At 44.4% G+C, this 14206-nt stretch overlaps 1 protein-coding gene across 2 annotated transcripts in view; it reads left to right on the top strand.

Annotated features, from left to right (window-relative positions):
* The window catches only part of CRYZ (crystallin zeta), a 43318-nt gene that overhangs the window by 11062 nt on the left and 18050 nt on the right, over positions 1-14206 (top strand). For both annotated transcript variants that reach the window (XM_072834083.1, XM_072834082.1), the window contains exons 4-8: positions 511-674; positions 5294-5345; positions 9368-9517; positions 13415-13516; positions 13617-13712. In XM_072834083.1, the coding sequence (XP_072690184.1) occupies positions 511-674; positions 5294-5345; positions 9368-9517; positions 13415-13516; positions 13617-13712 (564 nt within the window). The remainder of the gene's footprint in view (positions 1-510; positions 675-5293; positions 5346-9367; positions 9518-13414; positions 13517-13616; positions 13713-14206) is intronic.

Genomic DNA, 14206 nt, shown 5'->3' with positions numbered 1-14206 from the left:
AAACCTTACATCTTACTTGTTTCTTTTTCCTAGTATTTCGGAGAAAAAAAATGATTGTATTAACTGCTGCTTACTAACTGCTTCATCTGAGCAAATTATTGAACTTCTTTGTCCCCCAATCTCCTCATGTGTATAGTGGAATTAATCCAAAGTGGTGATAAGAAAAGTACTTATCTCATCGGCTCTGGAGAAGATCAAATTAGGTAGTACTTGTCAGACACCTGATACAGTGTCTTGTGCAGTGAGCTCCCCATGGTTTCCTCATTATACCATTCTGGAGGTTCTCTTTCCTTTTTTCTCCCCCCTATTTCCCTTAAGTTTTCTTTTTGGTTTCCCTTACTAAAACATTTAAAAATGTTCAGTATTCTGAAGTTATTTCGATAAGACCCTCCAACCTAGTAAACAATACATACTTATTTGTTGTTATAAAAGTTGCATTATAAAAGGATTATACCCATTTGACATCCTTTTTAATCCCTGGTGTATTTATTAATTTATTGCTTTCCCCAGAAAGGTGACAGAGTTTTCACTACCGCCACCATCTCTGGGGGCTATGCTGAGTATGCCCTTGCTTCAGATCACACTGTGTACATACTGCCGGAGAAACTGGACTTGAAACAAGGAGCTGCCATCGGCATCCCGTATTTTACTGCATACCGAGCTCTGCTCCACAGGTAATGACACACACGGTCGGGTACACAGCCAGTATTACGTGCCTTCCTACCTCTCGTCCACGTATCCATCTCTCATATTTGGTTACCATTTAGTTACCATTAAGCATTTATGGAGTAGAAACTGTGCTAATTTGGGAAATTATTTTAATCACTGGGGATACAAAGAAGAGCAAAACGCCGTCTTTGTCTTTAAGATGCTGACAGTCTAGTAAAAGAGAGACATAAGAGTAATAATATTGATGTATAACGTGGAAAGTGCAGTGGTATGGATGTGCATAGGGGTTTATGGGATCATAAGGGATGTAACAGTGGTGATGGGATAGGGCTTCCTGCCAAGATGTAAGGCTTGGATTATTTTAAAGTCATGGTTCAGAAATCTTATTACCCAGCCCTAGAAACTAATTGCTGCAATTTAGAAATACAGTGTAGGGCCCTACCTTAGACCCACTGGTCAGCTACCACGGCTGGGATCTGAGAATCCATATATCTGTATCTATCTATCTATCTATCTATCTATCTATCTATCTATCATCTCTATATATATATATTTTTTTAACATTTTATTTTTAAGTAATCTCTACACCCAACATGGGGCTCCTTCACAACTCCAAAATCAAAAGTCACATGCTCCACCAACTGAGCCAGCCAGGTGCCCCTCTGAGAATCTATAGTTCAGTCAGGGAGTTATCTTAAGGAAGGATACGTTGGAGGGGAGAGGAAATTCTAGGCAATGGGAATATCCTGGTGTCAGGGGAAAAAAAATCATGATATTTAAGGAGAGTTATAGCAATCTGGTTTTGTTGGATAGAAGATTTCAAGGCAAAGAGTGGCACAGAATTAGGTTGGAGTATAGTAATCTTTGAACAACTGTTAGCTGTCACACGAAATAGGTAGGTTTCAGGTTGTAAAAAGCAAGATGATAGAGCTCGCGCACTGTTCCTTCAGGGATTAGGGGTCGTGAAATGTTTTATTCAGAAGAGTGATACTGTTATATGAGTGTTTCATTAAGATCACCTACCAGCTGTGTGAAGGATGGATTTGATGGCAGGAATGGAGAAAGAGATGGGAGGGTCTTATTTGAGTATCCTTTAGGCAAAATACTCAGGGGCCAGAGCAAGGGTCATGGTAGAAAAGATGGAAGGGAAAAGACAACTCTTAGAGGGTAAAATCAGGTCTATTTGGTGACTGAGAGAGCAGACGAACTTAGGGATACTTTTAGCTCTTTCGTTTGGATTATGTTTAACTGTGACAAAGAGAAGAAGGAAGAAGTTTCACAGGGAAACTTAGTCCAGTTTAGGCATGGAAAGCAAGATAGGCATCGTGATAGAGAAGACCAGCAACCTGTTGGGTGAATGAATCTGAAGCCTGAAGGCTAAAGATGTCAACACGGGGCTATCAGCCTGTGGGTGGGAGTTGACAAGATGGAAGTGACTGGAAGTCTCCAGGGAGTGAAGACAGTGGAGTGAAGATAGAACGCTAGAGAACATCAGCATGTAGGGGTATAGTCAGGGTGGGCACAGAGTGCTAAGAGGCCACATGTCAAGGCCAAGGAAGTCGAGAGGTCACGGTGTCTGTTAAACACCTGTTAAGTTCATGGTCTTTGAAGACAGGAAGACTCGGCTTACCCTGCTCTCTTCTACCAGCTGTACGACTGTGGTCCAGTTACTTCCCTGTCTCAGCTGCAGTTTACTGGTTAGAAAAACGTGAATACTAGTAGCACCTACCTCCTAGGGGTGTGGTGAGAACTCAGGGAGGTAATACCTGTGAAGCTTAGTACAGAGTCCGGCGCGGAGTCAGTACTCCGGCGGTGTGGGTAGTGTTAGGGGTGGTAGTTGGTGTTGCTACCAAGAGAGGAAGCTAGCTGTCAGATGCAGCAATGTGGTGTGTTTGGGAAAAACAAACAAACAAACAGTCGGGCCTAGCCGTTGAGAGGTGATTGGTGACTTGAGTCAGGTCACTTTCAGTAGCGTGGTGGGACAGAAGCTTGATTGAGCCGCTGAGCAAGGAGGTAGAATTTGGTCCCTGGAATGGAGGTGGTCAGGGAGGGGAGAGGAGAAGGGTACCTGAGAGTGTGGGGACAGAAGGCTGGACGGGAGTTGAACATGTTTATGGCTGAGAAAAGATCCAGCAGAGAGGAAGCGATGGAAGGTTTGGGAGAGATGGTGGAGTGTCAGGTGGCTGGATGGAAAGGACTTAGGACATGTGTGGAGAGATTGGCCTCTGGTATCAAAGGGCCAGCTCATCTGCTAACCCTAGGAGAGGTAAAGGTGGTATAGTCGTGGAAGGGTTTGTGGGTAGGGAGGTGGACTGCTGAGGAACTCGTGGGATCGCCTCACTTTTCATAATTAAATAGGAGGCCAAGTGATCTTCTGAGAATCAGAACTGAAGTGGCACCAAGATGCATGGTGACTTGATTTTTTTTTTCCTTTTTTATAGTTTTTAGTTTTAGTTTTTTTTCTTTTTTATAGTTTTTAGCCATTTGGATAGATTATCAAGGAAGTTAGTTTTTAACATTAATCCAGGGCTGGAGAATTAGCAGCAGAATGGACTAGAAGGAAATGAGAACACAAGAGAGGAAGAGAGAGGAGTTGGGGCCACCTACGCAGGGTCCCCCTGGCTAGTGATGCAACAAAGCCAGGAGCAACACGTGGGCAGAATCTGAGTCATCCAGAGGCCGCAATCTCTGGGAGGTTGAAGAGAGTTTTTGAGAGAATGTAGGCTTACAGGATCGGGACAGGAGATCACTGCCATAGCAGGAGGTATTAGGGTCCGATACTTCTCAAGTAGGGTGGTCGGGGCTGGTTACCAGGTTCAGCCTTGGGAGAGAGGGGCTACAGTGGAGAGTTCAGGAATTGGGCTCAAGGTTTCCTTCCCAGGGAGTATTGAAATCTTTTAGATTAGGGCTGGCCTTGGGGTGGGAGAGAAAACCCTCAGTGGCTTCAGCCACAGCAGCGCGGAAGGCCAGGCCAAGGCTTGAGCCCCTGCCGCGAGCCCCTGGGGGACGTGGCTGTATTAATTGGGGCCGCCCAGGGGAACAGAACAGCAGACTGTGTGCGTGCATATGTACGTATTATTTACATAGACGCACAGAGAGAGAGAGAGAGAGAGTTCTTGGATGTGGAGGCTTGGGGAGTTTAAAGCCTGAGAGGGAAGCTGGCTGTTGTAGGTCAGGAAAGAGTTGCGGTTCAAGTTCAAAGGTCATCTAGCTGAATCCATTCTTATTCCAAAAGTCAGTTTTGGTTCTTTTAAGGCCTCCAGCCAATTGGATAAGGCCCTTCACAGATTCATCCAGAATAATGTTTAACCAGCTATCTGGCCCCATGCCCAAGTCGACACATAAAATGAAGTGTCACGATGACTGTGCAAGAGTAGAAGGATCATAGCAGTGGGATCCTGGGGAAGGTTAGCTCGCTTGTTTACGCCCCACCCACCCCGGCCCAGTGGTTTAGGAGAATGCACTCTGCGTTGGAGGGGTCGTTGGTAAGATTTTTAAATGCAACATCATTGGGGAAAGTAGGTCAAATCCCATAGAATGATGTTAGTAATCCTGTTCCCTCACATTTATATTTTACTGTTTAAAACGCCAAAGAGTTTTGGTAATAGTTACCTTAGTTTATCATTTCAGACTCTCCATTTAACTCCCTGCCCTCAGTCCCCTTATCTCTAAGCAAGAATGTAGGCAGGAGCTCCGTTTACTGCTCGTAATTGCCATTTGTCAGCTGTCGGCGCTCCGCCTTGAGCAGGACTCTGGGTCACATTGGGTGCCTACTCCCAGACTGAACATAATGTCTGTGCAGCGTGGCCTCCCCTGTTGTTCTGGGGAGTGAGAGATCCTCCCTGAGAGTCAGCTCTGGATCACAGAACACCTGCTGGCCTGTGACGTTAGCACTTGTCCGTCTGGACTCAGAAGGCATCTCCCGTCTATCCTGCTGCACCTGCTGCACGTGCCTTATTTTCGGTACAACGGATAAGTAGTGGATGAACCAGAAGCCAAAAGAAGATGTCGTTTCTCCAGAGGATCTAGACATTTCTTGGTGTGACATGGAAACCTCTGTGACAGGATTTACCGTATTTCTTACCACTTGCTGATTTAGCACTGCTCTCTGAAATGTGGGCTTAGAGGCTGCGCAGCCTCATGTTCCAAGGAAAAAGGTTTTCTTCCATCATCTAACTTCTGTGTTTCCATTGGGCATCACCCTGGGTCACAGAATAAAGACGGGGTGACAATAAGCCTGTTTTGAGACCCTTTCTGTGGGAATGCATGAGACTCCGGTCCTCTAGCTTGAGCTCTCTCACCCCACATCCCTCCAAAGACTGTAGCCTTCCAGAAGGAAGGTAGCATCGTGATGGGCCACCAGCAGCCCTCACGGTGCCCGGCACCCAGTAGGTTCCTGTTAAACATTTGTTGAATGAACAAGTGAATTTAATGTTTTCTTCTGCAAGAACCCTCGTTTGACCCTGTGAATCTTGGAGAGTATTTTGGGCTGTAAAGCAGAGTGCATTTCCTGTTTGGGGACGTGATGGCCGAACCAGGGGGGTAGGAGTTTCCTCGAGAATGACAAAACACCTGAGCTTCATTAGCTTCAAAGTAAGGCGATGAACCCTGCCTTCTTTTGCAGCGCCCGCGCGAAAGCCGGAGAAAGTGTTCTGGTTCATGGGGCTAGTGGAGGAGTAAGTATTTTTTTTTTTGTCGTTGTCGTTTTTAAGGGTACGTTTAAATGAGCTCGTGTTTGTGGGTTTCACGGTATATTTAAGTCATTTTTAAAAGCCAAATGAAGAAATACAGTCAATATTCATAGTCGGTACATATATTCCCTTCTGTAGTAAAGCTTCTTTAAATGCTGTCTTCTGAAGCTAATTCCTTGTCATTGGTCTAGCATTTTTTGGTTAATAGATTCAACAGATGACCCCATTAAAAATGTATGTATTACGTTTTCCACCTGTGTTGGGTGTGGACCAAAATAAACTGGCTTTGTTTTCGCCTTCAAGTAGCATATGTTGTCAGAATATTTATTTGGAATTTTAAACAGTTTCTTAAAGTTAACGTGATTCCATATTCCCTTAGATAAGGAAACTAAGGCTCATTAGAGCTTTACCTGTGTTGCCCCAGACAGCACTGCAAAGCCACACTGTGAATTCTCAGCCCCTTCTACCCCCTTCCACGGCTGGCCTGCTGCGCTTTGATGACATTCGTGGAATGCACAGTGTACAGCTGTGTCCTTAACACCACAACCCATGGCTTAAAATGCTAATGTGAGGCATGGGGGCTGGGGGGGCTGGGGTGGGAGAGGACTGGGAACTTTAAAATAAGCCCTTCAGTGAAATAACCCAACACAGGGCTGTCAGAAGCTTCTTCAAGAAACCGGCTGTCACTCTGCCTCCGAGGAGCTTAGAGGAAGAGTTAGAGCTCTGAGGTTGGAATTTAACAAGAAATCCACATGACCTCTATCCTGCGTGTAGAGGCTTTAGAAATTTTGGAGATGAGATTTCAACATTCTTAAAATACAGGCCCTGGGGCGAGATGGCTCACCTTGAGGGAGCCGGTTAACCCTTGCAGAGCATCGTGATGCCACAGTCGTTGGAAGAAGTCACCTGTTAAAGGGCACATTGTTCCTGGAATGAGGAGTGGCACCCTGAAAATGCGAATTTACCTCTAACGGTGGCCAGGTGGCCAGGTAACACAGAGCGTTCACCCCATTGTGTTTCCGTTACAGGAAATAGATGAAGCACAAGCTTCCACGCTTAGCCTCCATCTCACAAATCAGAGTTTTTACTAAAAAGCCTAAGATTGTCTTTTGGGGGGCTTGAGAAAACATGCCAGATATACCTCGTCCAAAACTCCCATTGCTTAGCTTCACCAAAGAGGCTATTTTGGGGTTAAATTAAGTGTAACCCAGAACTACAGGAGGATCTGTCCAACATGCATTTATTGAAATTGTTTTGGCTTCCAGAGAGCTACCCTGGTGCTCTGTATAAAAAGGAGAGGTTTCAGTAGGAAGGGGAGAGGAGAATCTAAAGAAAATCTCCTTTTATTCCATTTACCCTCTCGTAAAAAGCCCAGTCACTTCACCATGATTTTTTTTTTTTTTTTTTTTTTAAGGCAAAATCCACACTGTTCTCTGAGCTGGCTGAGTTTGTTAAATCCTTGGCTGGCAGGGATAGGCTGGCAGCCTGGTGTGAGCAGCGCTTCTGATCCTCCCTGCCCTACCAGAGGGAAATAGTACTGGGTTTTGTCTTGCTTCTGTTTGTACTTTCTGTCCTCATTTAATTCAAGTTCCTTTGGGATTATGTTGTGTATTTGAAATGGGGTGGAATTTATGAACACAGCTGTTACCCAGATATGCTGGTGGGGAGCGCCCCATTTTAGTATCGGCAGAGTCAATAGAAGAAAAACGATTGACGCGTAATGATATATAATCCGAAGTACTGTGGCTGGTGTAATTGTTGACAAGAACAGCATAAACAGCACCTTCAAAATAGCTATTAAATGCCTCTTTAAAGTGGAGCAGAAGGAGATAGATTTATTTATTTTTATTTTATTTTATTTTATTTTTACTTTTTTAGAAGGAGGTATGTTTACATTAAGTCTTCGGGTATCATTTTATTAGAGGCCTGTTTCTTGTTTTTGTTTTTGTTTTTAATTTAAAGTAGCAAAAATCAGGAAGTCCACAGTATATTGCATTCCACGGAATTGAACGTCCCTCTGAGTCATGAGACCGTGAGCTCCCTGCATCTGTTTGTTTGTTTTGGTTAAATCCAACAAATCCCTGCCAAAACCCAACGGAGTTCAGGCTCGTGGCTCGCACATGCTGTACAGTCTTTAAAGTCTATTTCAGGCCTGGGAGTCTGTGATTCTGTTGCAGTTTTAGTCCGTTTTTCATCATAGTTTTCGCTTCGGTTCTTTTCTCTCATGCCCGGTCCGAACCGAGTTTCCCTCCTGAATCACTGGTTGCCAGTGAGGGGTGCTCTGGCGTCCCCCCTCTCCCCCTTGAGCCCCTGGGGCAGCGTCTGGGGACGTTTCTGCTTGTGTCTGGGTGAGGGGTAGGGAGCAGACTTGCCGCCGAGCATCCTCCAAAGCACAGGGCAGCCCCACAACATAGAGTCGCGCAGCCCCAGATGTCGGTAGCGCCGAGCTGGAGAGGAGCCCTGCCCTGCCCTGCGCGTGTGCGCCACTTGCAGGCCCGTTCACCGAACACCGATCCCTGGTGTCGGCGATTCAAATACGCGCTCCTGTCTATGCCCCTCATATACTTTTCTTCCTCCCTTATCCTAAGCACGTTCATGTAGTGACCTCATCCAACCCGTGGCTTTAAATACCATCCATGAACTGAGTCTCAAATTTATATTTCCACCCCTGGACTCTCCCAAGGCCATATGCAGAGTCGCCTAATCACTGCACATCCTAAGTGAGCAGATACAGCCCAGCCCGTTCAAAGTAAATTCTTGATACTCTCACAAGCTCGACCCTCCAATCTGCAGCCCTGTTCATCGACCCACTTACCCTGGCCAGAGACCCGGGAGACATCCTTGATTTTTCTCTGCTCGCCTCTCACATTCAGTCTACGTTGAAGGCCCCTCCTACTCCCATTGCCTCCCATTTTTGTCCCCCATCTAATTAGTGTTCTTCTTAAAGCCTAAATTGGATCGTATGACCCTCCTGCTGAAGCTCTCTCACCGTTCTGAAGAGCCCTTAAATACAATCCAAAGCCTTTACCTGCAAGGCCCCGGGTGCCCCTCTGCCTGCATCTGGCACCGTCTGCCGAGAGCCCTGCCGAGAGCCACGGTGACCGTCTTTCTGTCCTTTAGTGCCCCAGGGTCATTCCCATGTCACCAGGTGAGCCCTGACCATTCTGCCTACAACGTTCTCCACCAGGCCTTCGAGATCTTCGCGTGGCTTGTCCCTCTCTTCACGCGGTCTCCTCTATGGCCTTTCCCGATGACCGAACCAGCCCCTCTCCCTGTCTCCTTGTAACCCAATAGGCTGGGTTTGTTCCTAGCGCTTTTTATTTTCTGAATTTACTTTACTCATTTATTTGTTTGTGTGTTTATTATTTTTCTCTTTTCTCAGAGTAGCATTTTCTTATGTGAAGTACCACGTCTAGCACATAATAAACACTCAATAAATGGTCATCATATGGATGGATAAATTAGTTTGCTCGTATACCTATCTCTCCCACTTAAATGGAGTCACATTTGTTATTTAGTATTTTATGTGTACAGTTGAAGTATGAACTCAGTGAGTTTTGATTATCCTTAAACCCCTCACCTTCTGCACAAAGCCGATGCTAAGTAAACATTTTGATACAGTGGTTAAAAGCTCAAGCTCTACAGACCGAATTGATCCAGCCCTGTGTGATCTGGCCCCGTTCCCATCTCTGTGACCTCGGCAACTTATATTTTTATCAGCCTCAGTTTTCTCATCTCTGGAATATGGACAATAATAATATCTATGTTATAGGCTCACTGTGAGGATAAAATAAAGCAATGCATGGAAAGTGTGTGGTGTGGCACCTGGTACATTATAAATGCTCAATAAAAGTTAGCTATTGTTGTTCTTATTTCTTGATTTAGACTTGAAATTCCTTAAGGATAGGGTAGGACCCAGGAGAACCTTAAGTGTATTACCTACATTTAATAAATACTTGGAAGGATGCAAAGAATCTAAAACTACGGTTTTATATTTTGGTTTTCAGGTTGGAATAGCAGCGTGCCAGATTGCCAGGGCTTACGGCCTAAAAGTTTTAGGTACGGCTGGTACCGAGGAAGGACAAAACATTGTCTTGCAGAATGGAGCCCATGAAGTGTTTAATCACAGAGAACTTAATTATATTGATAAAATCAAGGTAAAATTATTCCACAATTTTATAGAAGTAGATTTTATTTCTTGGGAGACTTACTTTTTTTTGGTAAATTCTTTTTTTCTTACCAACCACTCTCTTAACGTTGTTTGCTTCTTTCTTTTTTTTCTCTCTTTTTATGCCTATATGTGTTTTACAGTTTTAACAGATTAAAAAAAAAAGAGATGCCTAATTTCCGAGCCTTCACTCTGATTTGTCTTATCACATAGAATCTAGACTATAACAATTGGTACTTTTTAATGTAGTCACACTTTAAGTAAAGTCACAGATTTATATTTAGAGCCCTGGGCGTCTTCTTCTTTTTTTTTTTAAATATTCAAGACCTATTTATTTATTTTAGGGACAGAGTGAGTGTGGCAGAGGTGATGGGGGGAGGAGCAGAGGGAGAGGGACAGGGACACTCACATGGGGCTTGATCTCATGACCCTGAGATCATGACTTGAGCTGCAGTCAAGAGTCAGACACTTAACTGCACCAGCCAGGCACCCCTTCCTTTTTGATATTTGTAGATATTGTGAAATAATCAGCACAGTGAGTCTCCTCAACATCCGTCACCATACAGTTACAAAACCTTTTTCTTCTTCTGATGAGAACTTTCAAGATCTACTCTTAGCAACTTTTAGATCTGTGACACAGTATTATTAACTGTGGCTGCCCTGCTGTACTTTACATCCCTGTGACTTATTTTTTTTTTTTTTTATAACTGGAAATTTGTACATTTTGACCACACTGACCCATTTTACCCGTTTCCCACTCCCTGCCTCTGGCAACCATGAGGCTTTTCTTTTCTTTTCTTTTCTTTTCTTTCTTTTCTTTTCTTTTCTTTTCTTTTCTTTTCTTTTCTTTTCTTTTCTTTTCTTTTCTTTTCTTTCCTTTTCTTTTCTTTTCTTTTCTTTTCTTTTCTTTTCTTTCTTTTCTTTCCTTTTCTTTTCTTTTCTTTTCTTTTCTTTTTCTTTATTTCTTTTCTTTTCTTTTCTTTTCTTTCTTTTCTTTTCTTTCTTTCTTTTTTTTTTTTTTTTAAGGTTTTATTTGTTCATGAGACACACAGAGAAGCAGAGACACAGGCAGAAGGAGAAGCAGGCTCCCTGCGGGGAGTCCGATGTGGGACTCGATCCCGGGACCCTGGGATCATGCCCTGAGCCCAAGGCAGATGCTCAACCACTGAGCCACCCAGGGGCCCCAACCACGAGGTTTTCTTAATATAATTTCTGTTGGTGTAACCTTTCAGATCGAAGGTTGAGGTATCTACAGATTACAAGCTGGATCTGTCTAGTGTAGGGAACAAAGTTTATTTGTTAATTGGATGCCGTGGAGAGATAATCATTACCTTACCCGGAGGGTGAGGTCGGCTTTAGTTAGTTGTTGCATATATTCCATCCCATCTTCAAACAAATTCGAGCAGGTTTTGAAGTTCTCCGTTTGTACTGTAGTAACAACTCACCAAACTCTGATTACTTTGCTAAACCTTACTTGCTTATGTTGAGAAAGACTTAGAATTTTCCAGGTACTGATCATTACAAATTGAGGAAAATGCGAGTGAGAGTTTATTACCACTAAACCATCTTGTCAAAAAACTGAGTAAAGCTACTCTGTACAGGCCTAGGAAACCTAAAATCCATCGAATATTCTCTCCTGAGGCCATCATCCAAGAGTATTTATTTACCACGGTCAGAAATGGCCACTTATTTTAAGAATATGTTTCTGGGGCAGCCCTGGTGGCTCAGCGGTTTAGTGCCGCCTTCAGCCCAGGGCCTGACCCTGGAGACCCGGGATCCAGTTCCACGTCGGGCTCCCTGCATGGAGCCTGCTTCTCCCTCTGCCTCCTTTCTCTCTCTCTCTCTCTCTCTGTCTCTCATGAACAAATAAATAAAATCTTTTAAAAAAATACATGTTTTTGTTTTGCAGAAATCTCACTCTGAGACCCTGAGGTCTTGTGGCTTCTTTCTCTCCTACTGGTTCCTCCCGCTTCCGTCTCTCTCATTTCCCCAGATCTTTCCCTTCCCCTTTTGTCAAACCCTCCACCCCCTCTGCTACCACGCTTGTTGAAAAAGCAGTAGTACCTACTCTTACCTCCTCGCCTCCCACCGCCTCCCACGGCATCTTGCTCGTCAGCAGCCACCCGTGAGCCCCTAGGGGCCCATCTGCTGCTTTGGGCTTAGCCTTCGGCCCGGGTGATTTCTTGGCAGCCACTGACCCTGACCACATCTCCTGGAAGCTGGTTCTCTTCCTACCTCCCTCACTGCATTTTCAGGCCCCTTCCTCCTGGTGTTACTTGGATGTTGCCATCCCTTAGCCTTTCCCCCTTAGTCTCCAACCTTCCCCGGTGCTGGACCGCCCTCCTGATGGGTCTCCTCTATGCCCATGACTCCTGTCCGTGCCCACATCCTGCTGGTTCCCAGCACCATCTGTGGCCCGAGTTCCCCTCCTTCATGCCATCAGCCTGCCAATGTCGCATCTGCTCACCGAGACCCCCCTGCATCTTTTTTTTTTTTTTTTTTTTTTTTTTTTACTCCTGTCCTTAAATCCCCATTCTCCTCTTTCCCGTCAGGACACCTCCCTGTGTCACTGTCCTCTCTGACATGCCGTTCGCTTACATCTCCCTTTTTGCTCCCTTCCCTGCTGTGGCTTATTTAATCGTCGTCTTCTCCAGCTTTGGCTGCCCTTTATAACCGACGTGACACCCCTTCTACTCAGTCCCCAGAGTTCCCGGGTTTCCTTTAAAAGAAAAAAAAAAAAGCCTTCAGCAATAACTAAAATGGGAGCTGCATGAGGATAGGAATTTTTGTCTCCCGTTCCCTGCTGCACCTCCCGCATCTAAAGCATCAAAAATTAATTAACGAGCACCTGCCCCCCAGAAGTCTGTCCTTTAGCAGAGCATTAGCTGCACGCTCCCAGGCCACACCAGCTGCCTCACCGCTCTTCCTCTTCCCCACCCCCTGCCTTCCCAGATGGAGCCTCAGCCCCAATCTCCACTTGGACTCTCCGCCCCTCACTCTTCCCTTTTCTGTTTCTTCTGCCCTAGCGACTCTGCCTCCAGAGTAACTTCTGGTTGTTTCTCCTCCTTCCTTTTTGCTTAAGGATCTCCCGTTCATTCCTCAGAGCCCAGGTCCTCATCTCTCTGGAGCTTCCTCTGCTCCTTACAGGTGATCAGAGTTAGAGCCCCGTCTTTCCCTATAACCTATAGTCTAATTCCTCTGACCTCTAACCGCCACATTAGCCCATCCCGCAGCTGTGACTGCGCTGTTCCCCTCCTCCTCCTCCCTAGTTTTGTTTGGAGTCCCCGTGTCCACCCAGTACTTCACAATGCCTGACCCAGGTATTCATTTTGTCATAAAATATAACAGGTAGCAAGCAGGTAGATATGTGTACCTTATTTAAGAGCCAGTTTTGGATGTTGCAAACCAACGTCTCTGAAAACCCAGAAGAAGTACACCACGCTGAGTGGGGACCCCTTGGGACGAAATTGAGTGCGCACCAAAAAATGCTGCAACACCAAGCAGCCAATGATTTGCTTCTTTTGTTTTTTGAGTCTTAACAAAAGTAGAAGCCTTTTTGGGATTTGTTGTTGGCTTCTCTGTGAAAATACATTCTGAAGACAGAAAAATTTCAACCAAGGAAAAAATATTTTATAGTCGAGTCGAAGCACTTGAAATTTGTTTAGTATGAATCTTCATCAACACTTTAGGTGTTGTGACTGGTACCTTGGAATTACATCATCACTATATAATTAGATCACTTAAAAATGTGTATGATTCGTCTTAAAAATGTAGCATTTTATGTCTTTTGAAACACGTTTCTGTAATATATGGGACCATGATAACTATTTACCAGATTCTTCCTTGTTTTCTTACTTCACTCCGCATTTTTTTTTTTATTACATAGAAATCTGTTGGTGAAAAAGGCATTGATGTGATCATTGAAATGCTAGCTAATGTAAATCTGAGTAATGATTTGGATCTTCTGTCGTATGGAGGACGAGTAATAGTAAGTATTTTGGTTTCTTTCTACCACTTTGAGGCTTTACCATAATTTAACACTATTTTGCAATAATTTTTCACCATAGACAAGTTGTTTTTCGTAATAGGTTGTTGGCAGCAGAGGTCCTATTGAAATAAACCCACGGGACACCATCCCAAAGGAAACCAGTATAATTGGAACTGCTCTTTATTCATCAACTAAGGTAGGAAGTGAGTCTGATTTCGGTAACTGAAACATGGAGACAATTTGCCTAGTCGGGCAGATGGAAAGTTTAAGTAGATGTTAAACTTAAGGTATCTGAGTGGATGGGTACGTTAAGGATTAGTCACTACACGATAACGTGGGTGAGGATGTAATTTATTTTCCAAGTCAAACTACTCTTTTTTTTTTTTTTTTTTAAGATTCTATTTATTCATGAGAGACACAGGCAGAGGGAGAAGCAGGCTCCATGCAGGGAGCCCAATGCGGGACTCGATCCTGGGAATCTGGGATCAGGCCCTAAGCTGAAGGCAGACACTCAACCGCTGAGCCACCCGGGTGTCCCTTTTGTTTTGTTTTGTTTTCGAGTCAAGACACTCTTGAGAGAGAAAGGAGATAGTATTACTAATTATTTCAGGACAGTACTTTTTTTGTAAACAGACACTGCCTCAGACAAATTGAACTTATGGTTACTCTGTAGAAAACTACTTTTTCTGT

The sequence above is a fragment of the Canis lupus genome, chromosome 8, assembly GCF_048164855.1.
Source record: "Canis lupus baileyi chromosome 8, mCanLup2.hap1, whole genome shotgun sequence".
In the NCBI taxonomy this organism is placed as follows: domain Eukaryota; kingdom Metazoa; phylum Chordata; class Mammalia; order Carnivora; family Canidae; genus Canis; species Canis lupus.
Note: the sequence above shows the minus strand (reverse complement) of the source record. Positions and strands in the feature narration are given on the sequence as shown.